Source organism: Acomys minous (genome assembly GCF_964271855.1).
Source record: "Acomys minous genome assembly, chromosome: 14".
NCBI lineage: Eukaryota > Metazoa > Chordata > Mammalia > Rodentia > Muridae > Acomys > Acomys minous.
In genome coordinates, this window is record NC_140496.1 from 16,363,545 (window position 1) to 16,376,657 (window position 13,113).

Here is a 13,113-nt window from a genome sequence, read left to right on the forward strand (position 1 = left end):
CTTTGTAGACCAGGCTGGCCTCTGCTCTACACAGAAATTTGATTACACTCTTGGTTTTTTTCTTTTTTTTTCCCCCTAGGGATGGAACTCAGATCCCTCATGCTTGGAGGCAAGCGACTCTACCCGCTGAGCAATCTCACCGGACTTGTCCTAATTGAGGGCGGCATTAAAGCGAAGGGTAGAGCCCAACACACCCACCCAGACCGAGCAGGAGAGACCGGCCACTTAGGGGCGCAGCACACTAGGGTTTTCTCCTTTCGAACGCAACGCCAGGGGGCGGGGGAGGGGGGCGGGAACAACCGTCGCCCCGCCCCCTCCACTGCGGCGCCCTGTGATTGGAAGGGGGAACGATTACTCCAGCAGCGCCGTTGGGGTAGGCAGGAGAAGAGGGCCGGCCGAAGGTGACGCGGTGGCTGCGGAGGTGTGGGGCTCCGCGGCACTCCGAGCGGTGGATGGCGGCGGGATGGAGCGCGAGGGGAGCGGCGGCGGCGGCGGCGGGTCAGCCGGGCTCCTGCAGCAGATCCTCAGCCTGAAGCTCGTGCCGCGGGTGGGCAACGGGACCCTGTGCCCCAACTCCACTTCGCTCTGCTCCTTCCCAGGTACGCCCCGCCCCCGCGCCTGCGCACTGCGCACCTGTCGCCGGCCGCCCGGGGCGAGGCCGGGCCAGCCCCTGGAATCGCACCCGGGTGCCTTGGGGCGACGCCCGTCCTGTCGTAGGGACTGCTTCTGTATTACTTTCTGCGAGAGCCTATCTGCTTGACTGTCCTAACACCCATCTCCCCTCCAGCTTGCCTGTGGAGGAATCACTTGCTGAAACCTGTTGCCGGGTTCTCCCACCCACATTTGAAGAACTTAGGCACAACTTCTGAATTGCTCCAACCGGAGCCTCCCCGCCTTCTGCTAGGAGGGCTTTCAAAATGACAGTTACACTCTAGAACTACTAGAGTTCTGAAAGTTGTGACGAGGAGAATTACCTCCCCTGGGATCCCTAATAAAGGCTTTCAGGGGAGGCCATGGTTATTTGCTTTGGATTTTTAAAGGCAAGACGAGAAAGGGGGGGGGGCGGATTAGGACGGTCCAGCAAAGAAAAACTGGGCCAGAGACACCGTAAAGGGATTGCTGACTGCAGCCTTAAGCCAGGCACCTGTGATCCTCATCCACTGGGCAGCGACTGCCAGGCGCCTCTCTGTGGACACCTGGGACCTGTTTTGTTGTTGTTGTCTTTTTTAATTGTGGAAGCTGAGGATGTTAGCCTGTGATCCTGTCCACAAGGAGAGTCCAGAAGCTCAGAATGGTTCCAGAGTTATTAGTGTCACACCTGACAGTGATTACTCAGCTAAGGTTCATACTCTTCTAGGATTAAAATCAGCTTAGGTTTGGTGGTCAAGTTCATGTGCTGCTTAAAAACTGGGGCTCGTTACTCATTAGGCGCTTGTAAGAACATAGTAGATGTAGTTAAGCAAAGCATAGACTGCAGGCTGGTTGCTTTAGCTTAATGTGGCCACAGTTATGTGGCTTGTGTTGGTGGAAATTGCATTATGCAAAAGGTGACTCTCTGCCACACCGATGCACATGGGCGTACACATTGCTTTTTAACTTCCTGGACCGCGGAAGTCACATGACACTTTATGGTTCTTCAGCTCAAAACTTCTGAAGCAGGAAAGTGTCCTGTCACAGCCCCCAAATCACACCACTTCTAAATCCATAACACTGATAAAGTGATGTTATTTAAAAACAAGCCTTATTTTAAAATGTCACCAGTTAACCAAATAGCCTTCTTCTTTTAAGAAATATTATTTTGAATATGTGAGTGTGTTTGGATATGTGGACGTGAGTGCAGGTGCCCACTGAGGCCAGAGGCAGAGATAGATACAGGTGGCTGTGAGCTATCTGCCGTGGTTGCCTGGATCCTCTGGAAAAAGAACCATCACTCTTTACCACAGAGCCGTTCTTCCTTTGTTGTTTTTCATTTTGTTTTTGTTTTCATTTGGTAAGAGAGAGAGTGAGTCCTTTAAAAAAAAAATTTATTTATTTTATGTCTATGAGTACTCTGTTTTCACACACACCACAAGATGGGATTAGATTCCATTACAGATGGTTGTGAGCCACCATGTGGTTGCTAGGACTTGAACTCAGGACCTCAGGAAGAGCATTCGGTGCTCTTAACCACTGAGCCATCTCTCTAGCCTGAGAGAGAGTCCTTTTATTAAGAAAGAAAAACATACAGGCGGTGGTGGTGCTCGCCTTTAATCCCAGCACTCGGGAGGCAGAGGCAGGCGGATCGCTGTGAGTTTGAGACCAGCCTGGTCTACAAAGTAAGGACAGCCAAAGCTACACAGAGAAACTCTCTCAGCAAGAAAAACAAAAAAGAAAAAGAAAGAAAGAAAAATAGCAGACGGTCTAGTTTGCTGAGAAAAGAGCTGGTCAAAAGCCTTGCTGAAGTTCAAGAGCTAATCAACAGTCACACAGGGCTGGGTGTGGTGGCTCACGACTTTAACCCCAGTACTCTGGAGTCAAAAGACACCGGATGTCTGTGAATTGCAAGTCAGCCTGGTCTATACAGCGTGTTCCAGGCCAGCCAGAGCTACACAATAATAGAATCACACATTGCATTTGATCGTCCAACAACACTTCTGTTTCCTTCAGCTTTTTGTTTGTTTTTCATTTTGATACTACCTTGGAACTTAAACCCCGTCTTCCAAAATAAATAAGTAATGGCAAGAGCTGCCTTAAAATCAGTGGGTGTCTGTTTGCTGTATCTGCTTTGTATATGTGTGTGCCCAGGAACTTGTAAAAGTGTCTCAGCTTGGGAAAAACAGCCACTGCCCTTAAGTGCTGAGCCACGTCCGTCTCCAGGGTCTTCTGAAAGTGCTAATCTGCATTCTGTGACTGAGAGCACTGTTGACCAGCACTCACTCCTGCATCAGGTGCCCATCTGACCCAGTGTGGGCTCCAGGCTGGAGGGCTGAATATGGATGAGGTCCCAGTATGCTAATCACAAGGGCGAATGCAGTGCATAGAGCCCTGGACCCCAAGTTGATCAGAGTGCAGCAGCAAATGCATCCCTTCTGCAGTGTCTCATCTTTACTTGGTTATAGTGGGTACTTGAAGTTGGACCCTGGTTTGAGACAGCAAAGCCCTCCTAGTAGGACTCTTACTCAGGTTCCCCAGTCTCGTTGCCTTTCTGTTCTGGTCACACAGAAAAGGTCACTTGTAGTTTATGCCAACTCACGGCAGATCATTGCCCTAAAGTCTTCTGTGGTTTTTTTGGTACTAAAAAGCTTTGAATTGATTTTTTTTTTTAAGTCTACTTTTGCAATTTGGCCATTTAGGATTCTGCCAAATTCTCATTCTAACTCGCCCCAGTTTCTTTGTGTTTGTTTATTTGAGACAAGGTGTCATTTATGTAGCGAAGGTTGCCAGGGAACCCAAGCCTTCCCAGTGTTACGATTATAGGCCCGTATCACCTTGACTGGCTTTTAGTTGTCATTTGTAACAATCAGGAATGGCATTCATTCTCTAAAGATAGGATTTCACCAAGTTAATATCAAATTAAACAAACCCAGTAATTTGATTGTGCTGTCTCCAACTTGGGCAAGTCAGTTATTCACTGATTATGGTGTACCTTTTTTTTTTTTTTTTTTTTTACATTTTTTGTTTGGTTGGTTTTTTTGGTTTTATACGACAGGTTTCTCTGTGTAGCCTTGGCTGTCCTGAATTCGCTTTGTAGACCAGGCTGGCCTCGAACTCACAAAGATCCGCCTGCCTCTGCCTCCCAAGTGCGGGAATTAAAGGCGTGCGCCACCATGCCTGGCTAAGGTTTATTTTTACTTATGTGCATGAGCATATGTGTACGGGTGCCCATAGGGAACAGAAGAGCGCATTGGCTCTCTGGGAGCTGGAGGTACAGGTGGTTGCCCAGTATAGGTTTTGGAATGTGAACTCCGGTTCTCTGCAAGAGTAGCAATGGCTCATACCTGCTGAGCCATCCCTGCAGTCCTCCTGTTGTGTCTGGGTATCTATTAGAAGGGCCTTGGTAAACAAAACAAAAGCTCCTTCCATATGGCTCAGTCATTCCAGTGGAGAAACACAATACCTGGTAGTGAGTGTGAGCTCGAATATAGGGGGGCAGAGTAAGAGCGTGTCCAGGAGTGTGTCCACGGTTGGAGTGTGGTTTTGCATAAGTGATCAGGCCCTGGTATGTTGGCACACACCTGTAAACATGCACTTGGATGGCTGAGGTGCAACGGTTGTGAATCTGAGGGCAACCATCCTGAGCTACATCCTGAACCCAAGGCCAGCCTCGGCAGGGGATGCTGGCTTGAATAAGCATACCCTCCCAGAGCCGGGTGTACTGGCCCACGCCTTTAATCCCAGCACTCAGGAGGCAGAGGCAGGTGGATTGCTGTGAGTTTGAGGCCAGCCTGGTCTACAAAGTGAGTCCAGGACAGCCAAGGCTACACAGAGAAACTCTGTCTCGAAAAACCAAAAAATAAAAATAAAAAGTCAGTGGATCCAGCTGAAAAGATGGCTGGCTGCTTGCCAGGCACCCCTTCCGTTCCTGTTCTTTCAGACTGGAGTTGATCTTGGGGCCAAGGTGACTCAGTAATGAAGGTAAACGGCAGAGAGCTGGCCATGAGCAAGCCCTTTCAGTATCATCTGGAGGACGCAGCTCGCCAAGAGACTTTGCTCTTCCGTTGTCCGAAAGCTCTTTGTGTCTGTGTATGCATGTATCCTGCTCAGGATTGAACCCAGGGCTTTGACACCACCAGGACCGGAGTCTGGGTCTCCAATACCTCCATAAATGGCTGTGTGAGTATGGTGACCAACATGCAATCCTGCTGCCTGGGAGGCAAAGAAGGGATCCTCAGAACAAGCTGGCTCGGCAGAGTAGCTTTGCATTCAAGTGAGAGACTCCGCCTAGAAATATAAGGAAGAGAACACTCGAAGAAGACACCCAATGGCAGTCTGCACCTCCACACGTGTGCCCGTATATGTGAGCTCTTACACACACACACACACACACACACACACACACACACAGAGGAAAAAGTAAAAAGAAGGCCCTTCCTCAGTCTTGGACTTCCCAGCTTACAGAACCTTGAGCCAAAAAGATTGTGTTACAGCAGCGGAAAATCAACAATGCGGCTGCCAAGGAAAACAGCAGTGAACAAGGACACGCCGGAAGACAGACAAACATTTTTTGACAATGTGTTGAGCCAGGAAATGAAAAGGACTTCCACACCGGTCAATAAATAGCTATTAACCAGTTGTTAAATTAAGGTGCAGTAGATTAAAAAGAAATCACTTACTTTTTAAAAAAGTGTTTTATAGATCTAAGTTTGCTATAGCTTTTAAAGTCTTAAATCATCCTGTCTGAGAGTATTTTTATAAACTAACTTAATGTGATAAAGTCTTTTTCCCCCTTAAAGTGTTTTTTGGGTGTTTTCTTGTGTTGTTTTGTTTTTTCGAGACAGGGTTTCTCTTTGTAGCCTAGGCTGTCCTAGACTCTATCCGCCTGTCTCTGCCTCCTGAGTGTTGGGATTACAGGTGTGCACCACTACACCTGGCTCCCCTTAAAGTGTTTTAAGTAGTACTGTATGTGGGCGCTGAGGTAGATAACAAATATTTCTGGGGGGGGGGGCGAGGGCGGTAGTCTGGATTGGGGTGGGGGAGGGTGGGGTTGCGTGTTCCTGCATGTTCCTGCTCTCAGAATGGTCCTTGTGGAGGTGCTGTGCTCCAGGGGAGGTAGCATGGGTGAGTGTGTGGGTGTCTTAGCTGTGCTGCTATAACAAAATTCCACAGGCTACAGTCTAAACAGCCCGTTGTCTCCTCAGTTCTGGAGGCTGCAAGCTAACCAGCAGTCAGGTTAAGGGGAGGACTCCTTCCTGCCACTCCCGGAACTGCCTTGTTACTGCGTCTATAAATGAGTCCAAATGTCTTTATGTACAGAAACAGCTGGTAGCCTGCGAGTGGTAGTTTGTGAGCCCTTTAAAAACCATCAGGCGCCGGACGTGGTGACGCACGCCTTTAATCCCAGCACTCGGGAGGCAGAGGCAGGCGGATCGCTGTGAGTTCGAGGCCAGCCTGGTCTACAAAGCGAGTCCAGGACAGCCAAGGCTACACAGAGAAACCCTATCTCGAAAAAACAAAACAAACAAACAAACAAACAAAAAAACCCATCAGGCATGGTGGCAGATGCCTGTAACACCAACACAAGCAAGGCAGGAGGATCAGAGTTCAAGGCCAGGCTCGGATACATGTTGAGTATGAGGTTATTCTGGGCCACATGATGAGACCCTGTCTCACAAAAACAAAGACAAGGGGCTGGAGAGGTGGCTCACAGGTTAAGAGCGCTGGTTGCCCCTGCAGAAGGACCCAGGTTCAGTTCCCAGCACCCAACTGGTGGCTCACAACTCCCTGTAGGCCCAGTTCTAGGGAGTCCGGTGCCCTCTTCTGACTTCCATAGGCACCAAACATGTACATAGTGTACATACATACATGAACACATACATACAGGCAAAACATTGACACATACAATAAAATGAATATATCTAATCAAAAAAGGTTTCTCCACCCAAGTTTAAAAACAAAACAAAAGGCCGGGTGTGGTGGCTCACGCCTTTAATCCCAGCACTAGGGAGGCAGAGGCAGGTGGGTTGCTATGAGTTCAAGGCCAACCTGGTCTACAAAGCGAGTCCAGGATAGCCAAGGCTACACAGAGAAACCCTGTCTCAAAAAACCAAAAACCAAACCAAAACAAAAAGTACCAACAGCAAAGCCCACTAGACAACAATTAAATGCTGGTGAGCGCGGGAATACTGGGCCCAGCGGCTGGGACTGGGCCCCTTGGCGGTGCCTCCCTGGGGAAGTCAGCGACTCGAGCCTTGCCTTACTCTTCCCTTACAGAGATGTGGTATGGCGTGTTCCTGTGGGCACTGGTGTCTTCTGTCTTCTTTCATGTCCCCGCTGGATTACTGGCCCTCTTCACCCTCAGACATCACAAATATGGTAGGTTCATGTCTGTAAGCATCCTGCTGATGGGCATCGTGGGACCAATTACTGCTGGAACCTTGACAAGTATGTTAGACATTAAAATACCAGTCAAAAGCTCGTGATGTGGTCAGTAGGGGCTGGGAATTTAGCTCAGTGGTAGAATGCTTGTCTATCAAGCACAAATCCCTGGGTTTGTTTCTAGCTCTGGGAAGGGGAGAGAGAGAGAGAGAGAGAGAGAGAGAGAGAGAGAGAGAGAGAGAGAGGATGTGTGTGTTTGTGTTTTCATGTGCATGTACACACACAGTGAATTTTAAAGAGTTAACTTTTAGGTGTGGATCTTACTTTTTTTTTTTTTTTTTTTTTTTTTTTTTTGAGACAGGGTTTCTTTGTGTAACAGTCCTGGCTGTAGACCAGGCTGGCCTCGAACTCACAGTGATCCGCCTGCCTCTGTCTCCCGAGTGCTGGGATTAAAGGCGTGCACCACCATGCCTGGCAAAATATATATATATATTTTTTTTTTTTTCTTTTTTTGGTTTTTCGAGACAGGGTTTCTCTGTGTAGGCCTGGCTGTCCTGGACTCCCTTTGTAGACCAGGCTGGCCTCGAACTCACGGATCTTACTTTTTAGTGTATTTCTTTTGGGGTTTTGTTTTGTTTTGACCTCTCAAGCCCCTTACCTAGTCAGTCTCTTTTGCCTTCCCCTGCCAGATTCAGAGCTTTTTGAGATTGGCCACTAACAAAAAGAGAAGTATTTGTCTATAGAAGCTTTGCTACCTTTTTGATCCAGTTTCCCTTGACCTGGGCTTTGCAGAATGGCTCAGTTCCCTCTCTTTCATGTGGTTCCTTCGAGGGTGGAGAAGAAGCCTGATGATTAGAATTCTTGTCTAGGAAGAGAGTTGAGGGCTGTGGATGCAAAGCCGAGTGGCAGAGCTGCTCTAGCCTGTGTGGGAGTCCTGGGCTTGACCCTAGCACCACACCTAAAGGAAGAAAGTGTCTGATTGGCTTTTCAGTCCTCCATGCTCCCCTACCCCACACTTCCTGACGAGAGACTGGAGGGACATGGAAATCACAAACTATTTTTAAACCCGCATCCTTTTTTAGCTTTGTTTTGTTTCATGTCACTGACACAATTAGAGGGATGAAAATAAGCTTAAACCATTTTTAAATTCATACTTAGAAAATACATATTTTCTTTTTCTAAAAATATGTATTTTCTTTTTCTTTTTTTCTTTTTTTTTTTTTTTGTTGTTGTTGTTTTGTTTTAGTTAGACAGGGTTTCTCTGGCTGTCCTGGATTTACTTTGTAGACCAGGCTGGCCTCGAACTCACAGCGATCTGCCTGCCTCTGCCGCATGAGTGCTGGGATTAAAGGTGTGAGCCACCACGCCCAGCTTGTATTTTCTAGAAATATAAGTTGAAGCATTATGAAAATAAAAATTATATTGTATATTAATAGTCACAGGTTGTATTTTGGTGTCGATTTAAAAAAAAAATTTATTTATTTATCTGCATGTACTCCTACATGCCAGAAGAGGGCACCAGATCTCATTATAGATGGTTGTGAGCCACCATGTGGTTGCTGGGAATTGAACTCAGGACCTTTGGAAAGAGCAGTTGGTGCTCTTAACCTCTGAGCCATCTCTCTAGCCCCATGGTGTGGATTTTTAAAAGATAATTATTTTTATTATTTTTATGTGCATTGGTCTTTTTCCTGCATGTTTGTCTATGTGAGGGTGTCAGATACCCTGGAACTGGAGTTGAGACAGTCTTGAGCTTCCATGTGGGTGCTGGGAATTGAACCCTGGTCCTCTGGAAGAGCAGTGAGTGCTCTTAACCTCTGAGCCATCTCTTCAGCTCTTGCTGTTTTTAAATATATAATCATAAATGTATTTGTAAAACATAGAATGTAACATTCCTAATTTGTCACCTTATTTTATTTTCACTGTAAAGGTCTCTTTGACTTCCTTCTTTCTTTCCTTTTTTTGAGACACTGTAACCTTGTTTCTCTGTGTTCTGACTGTGTCACTTGATGCTACAGCATCCACACCGAATTTCTGGCCCCTGACACTGGTCTCCTCTTGTCAGTAAAGCAGGGATGAAGCTGCCCATCCACATCCCTGAACCCGACTAGATGTGATGCCTGGCACAGTCTTTGGCACACAGTAACTGAACACATGGCTCAATTCTGTTTTAAGGCTTTAGGGTAGTTTTTGTTTGTTTGTTCGTTTTTGTTTTATTTTGTTCTTTTCTTATTCTCTGTAGGATTTTCCTTTCTTTCCCCATCATCCATATCCCGGTGCCTTGTGACTAGCTTTAAGGCTCCGAATCCTGTGTTGCTCTCTTTCTCCTTTCTTTCTTTGACTGGAATCTTCAGTGTGATAGCAAATGGAGCTGGCCCCCTGTGGCCTGGGAACACTTCCTGACCTGTCTCAGTGATTGTCATTCCTTGCCAAGAGTGTGCTTGCTGACCACTCAGTGATAGGCATGGGTTAATTAGCAAGGGAGTGAAGGGAGATGTTGGACTGAGGGCGAAGTGCTGTCTTGTCATTCTGACTGTCACCTCAGATCACTCGGTAACTATGAGATGCTCTATCTAAGGGACTGCAGATCTAAGTGCTGACTTGCAAACCGCATGAAGTAAGTTAGGCTGCTCATAGGGAGCACAAGCCTATTTCTACATAATTCCATGTAAGAAGTCTGTCTCCCAACAGGGACATTTTTAGATGATATATTTGGTGATGTCATTAATCTCAGATTTTGTTTTATTAATTAATTTCTTTCTCTTTTAACACCCTGAATTTGACCCAGGTGCAGCAATTGCTGGGGTTTACCGAGCAGCCGGCAAAGAGATGATCCCCTTTGAAGCCCTCACCTTGGGCACTGGGCAGACGTTCTGTGTACTGGTGGTCTCTTTTTTACGGGTTTTAGCTACGCTATAGCATATGAGTGACATCACTGTGATGTCACGCCTGCGTTTCATAGACTCCTCAAAAGGAATCGACAGTGTCATGGTTTCTCCATCCCTCAAATGGGAGCCACTTGGAGGCAGGAGAACGCGCAGAACACTACAGCCCGTCCTTTTACCATTCGAAGCTCCAGCAGCTGAGGGCCCTTGTGGCGACTATCATCCTCAGCCCAGACAAGCTCCCTGGCTTTCTTCTCTCGTGGCAACTTAAGAAGGTTTACGTGCACATCTTCACCTAAGCCAACAATGCCTCCGAGGTGGCATCCTTTGAGCGAGAATTTAAATGCAACCTTGCCATTTCACAGAAGCGATGGCGAATGCTGCTTGATTTCCAGGGAGCAGGCTGCACTGTAGGAAAAGCTTATCGTGGTGAGAAGCAAGGCAAGCTGGTTTGGGTTGTCACTCTGAGGACAAACTGGTGTAACATAACCGGAAGAAAAACGGAAGAATAATTCAAAGTAACAGCTTCAGTTCCACTGTGAAAAGTAGGTGACCACCGAGAGTGTGGCATTTTATAGATACCTATCCTGACCTCTGATTATTTAATGTATTTTAAGAGATATGAATTTATCATTTGATCAAAATAAGCTAGCTAATTGAGGTTTTTTTTGGGGGGGGGGTTGTTTTGTTTTGTTTTTTAAAGACCTGAGGTTTTGCTTTGTTGCCCAGGCAGGCCCAAACTCCTGGGTTCAAGGCATCCTCCTGCTTGAGCCTGCTGGGTAGCTGGGACTGTAGGCATCACCACCATGCCTGAAGCTCTTTTCCCAAAGAATTTCTGTGACACCTTGTCACCTTTAACGCCATCCATTTTATTTACCTCTGGCTTGAGCTGAGCTTCACAACTAGGTAGGTCAGGCCACTCTTTGGACAGTCTGGACAGAGAAAACACTTGGAGGATGCTGTTGTAGTTTTTCCTTGTGGTTTCAGTGTATTTGATGGCTCCACGCTCGTCGAGTGCTGCTGAAAGGAGTCAGGAGTTTTGCTGTGTTTGCCGAGCAGTGGCTCCTTGGCCCACTCTTGCAGTATTTGAGCATTAATTCCCAGAAAGTGCCTAAAACCTCGTCTTCAGATACAGCCCCTCTGGCCTTTTGATTTTTATTCAAGAGAATTTATAGCCTTAAAGAGAAATAGTAGTTTTTAACTTAATTTTAGCTATTTTAATTTTTCATTCTACTGCCTAACATGGTTTTTTTCCTTAAGAAGGCCCTGCAAACTGTGACCTCCTGAAGGGATAGGGGTGCAAAACTGAAGCACTGTTCATCCTTCCAATGGTTTTGTATAAAATGCAATGTTCTTCTTCTTGCCTGTTTTTCACAGTGGCTCCTGGTAATTAATTAACTCTGACATTTTTAAAAGAGAATTTTCATTGTGAGATTAAGGCTGACAACCTGTGAGGACATAAATTTATCTTAAAGCAATATGCTCTTGGCTTCTGGTTTAAAAAATAGCCAGGAGGAGGGCGAGCAGGATGGTTCAGCAAGTAAGATGATTCTCAGGGCCCAGGTGGTGGAAGGAGAGGACCAGTTGTCTCTGACCGCCACACGCTGTTCACATGCACATGTAAATAAATAAATGTAATTTAAAACCTTTTTTTAAATAGCCAGGAGGACTTCTTTGGGCACCTACACTCATGTGTGCGTACCTCCTGCCCCCACATACACATAATTTCTAAATTTTGATAAAATAGCCAAGAGGATCAATTTGCCCAGTGATCCAGGAGGGGAATTTGTAGGATGGCTACAAAAACAACTGGTTCTTTCCAACTGTCTGCCACTCCTCAGAACTACAGCGACGGATCACGCTTGGTGGGCAATTACAGGGCAGAGAAATGGCCCTTCATATTCCCCAGCGAAAAGAGCAAATCTTTCTTCCAACAAAAGAGTGCCATTTTCAGTCTGAGTGGCCGTGAATTTGGAAAACATCCCTTCAGTTGGAGAAACTGGAATGTAGTGCATTCTGGGAAACGACAGCATCAGCCATGCAAGGCTACGTTTTACTAGAGCGCTTACTAGCGATCCTGTGGGATATGATTGTACACACTAAGCACATAGGTGAGTTGCTGGTTGGCTGTTTCCCCCAAATAGTAACTTGTGGGCATACTCATCCGTGCTTACGATGTTAGGTTGTTCGTATTTACAACCAAGACACAGGCAGGGCATTTTTGAAGGCTGTTTTTGTTTCCATCTGTACCATCAGCTCTTTTTAAAAAACAAAAACTCTGAACTACAAAATGCGTCTTCAAATTGCTGAGCATTTCATCTATCTCAGCGTGTGTGAAACATTCTTTTGAGGCTAAGTGTATGTAAAGTGTGTGGACAGAGCTTTGGCTTGACAGTGTTTTCAGGAAGAATCCATTCAAATGATAAAGAACGCGTTCCACTTTGATCTCTGTTTCTCTTCTTCCTCTTGTCTCAAATGCATATTTATTTGCCATGGTTTGTGTTGAACACACCACCTTATATGGTTTCTTCAGGAATTTTCTCCCAGTAAGGACTTTGTTGGACCTTGATTCCTGCATTTATATTTCCACTTGTCACCCCCTCTTTTTAAAATTCCAATGAGATAGGGAGGCAACTCCCAACCAAAAAGCTGATCTCTTGATTCCTTAGTGGATTTTGGGGGTGTGAAAATTACGTTCCTGCACCAAGTGTAGTGACTGTTGTGTGAGGCAGATGTACCACTGGCTGCAGGCTTCCTTAGCAGCGAGATAACTACCTAGGCAGTGCTGGACTAGCGAGAAGCTGTTCATGCAAACAGTGGCTTCCTTCCTGTGTCCTTTAGGTTTTTAAACTGTATGTTGGCTTTTGGTTCCAATGTCCTTTCTGACTGCCCTGGTTTTCCTTAAGTTCTTGTGACACTGCAGGACACGCCAACCTTCCCTAAGGAACTCTTTCCTAGAATGTGAAGCCCCGGTGCCATTAATGGTCCACGTGCAGAAGGTTTTGTGAACTTGTATTTCTTTTTTTGTGTACTGTGTAAGGCTGGTTACGACCAAAATCAGCCTAACTTTTTATATTGGGTTATTGCACTTAACTGCTATGATAAAAATGATCAAATCTTTGTACATTGGAAATTTATTTAAATATTATTTTTCTACTGACATTTCTAATGCTAGTATAAATGTTTATTATCAATAAAGAGTTACTTTAAAGTC

General features: G+C 46.0%; 1 protein-coding gene across 4 annotated transcripts; it reads left to right on the forward strand.

The window, feature by feature from the left end:
- Positions 1 to 350: 350 nt before the first annotated feature.
- Positions 351 to 13,113, forward strand: TMEM170A (transmembrane protein 170A). 4 transcript variants are annotated; one of them, XM_084756707.1, is made up of 4 exons: positions 351 to 599; positions 6,910 to 7,080; positions 9,803 to 9,900; positions 12,823 to 13,113. In XM_084756707.1, the coding sequence occupies exons 1-4, from the start codon at positions 464 to 466 to the stop codon at positions 12,862 to 12,864; spliced, it is 447 nt and encodes a 148-aa protein (XP_084612833.1). In that variant the 5' UTR covers positions 351 to 463; the 3' UTR covers positions 12,865 to 13,113. The 4 variants fall into 4 exon arrangements, with proteins under 4 accessions (XP_084612833.1, XP_084612835.1, XP_084612834.1 ...); XM_084756709.1 differs by having other exon boundaries at positions 6,910 to 7,011; XM_084756708.1 differs by having other exon boundaries at positions 9,803 to 13,113.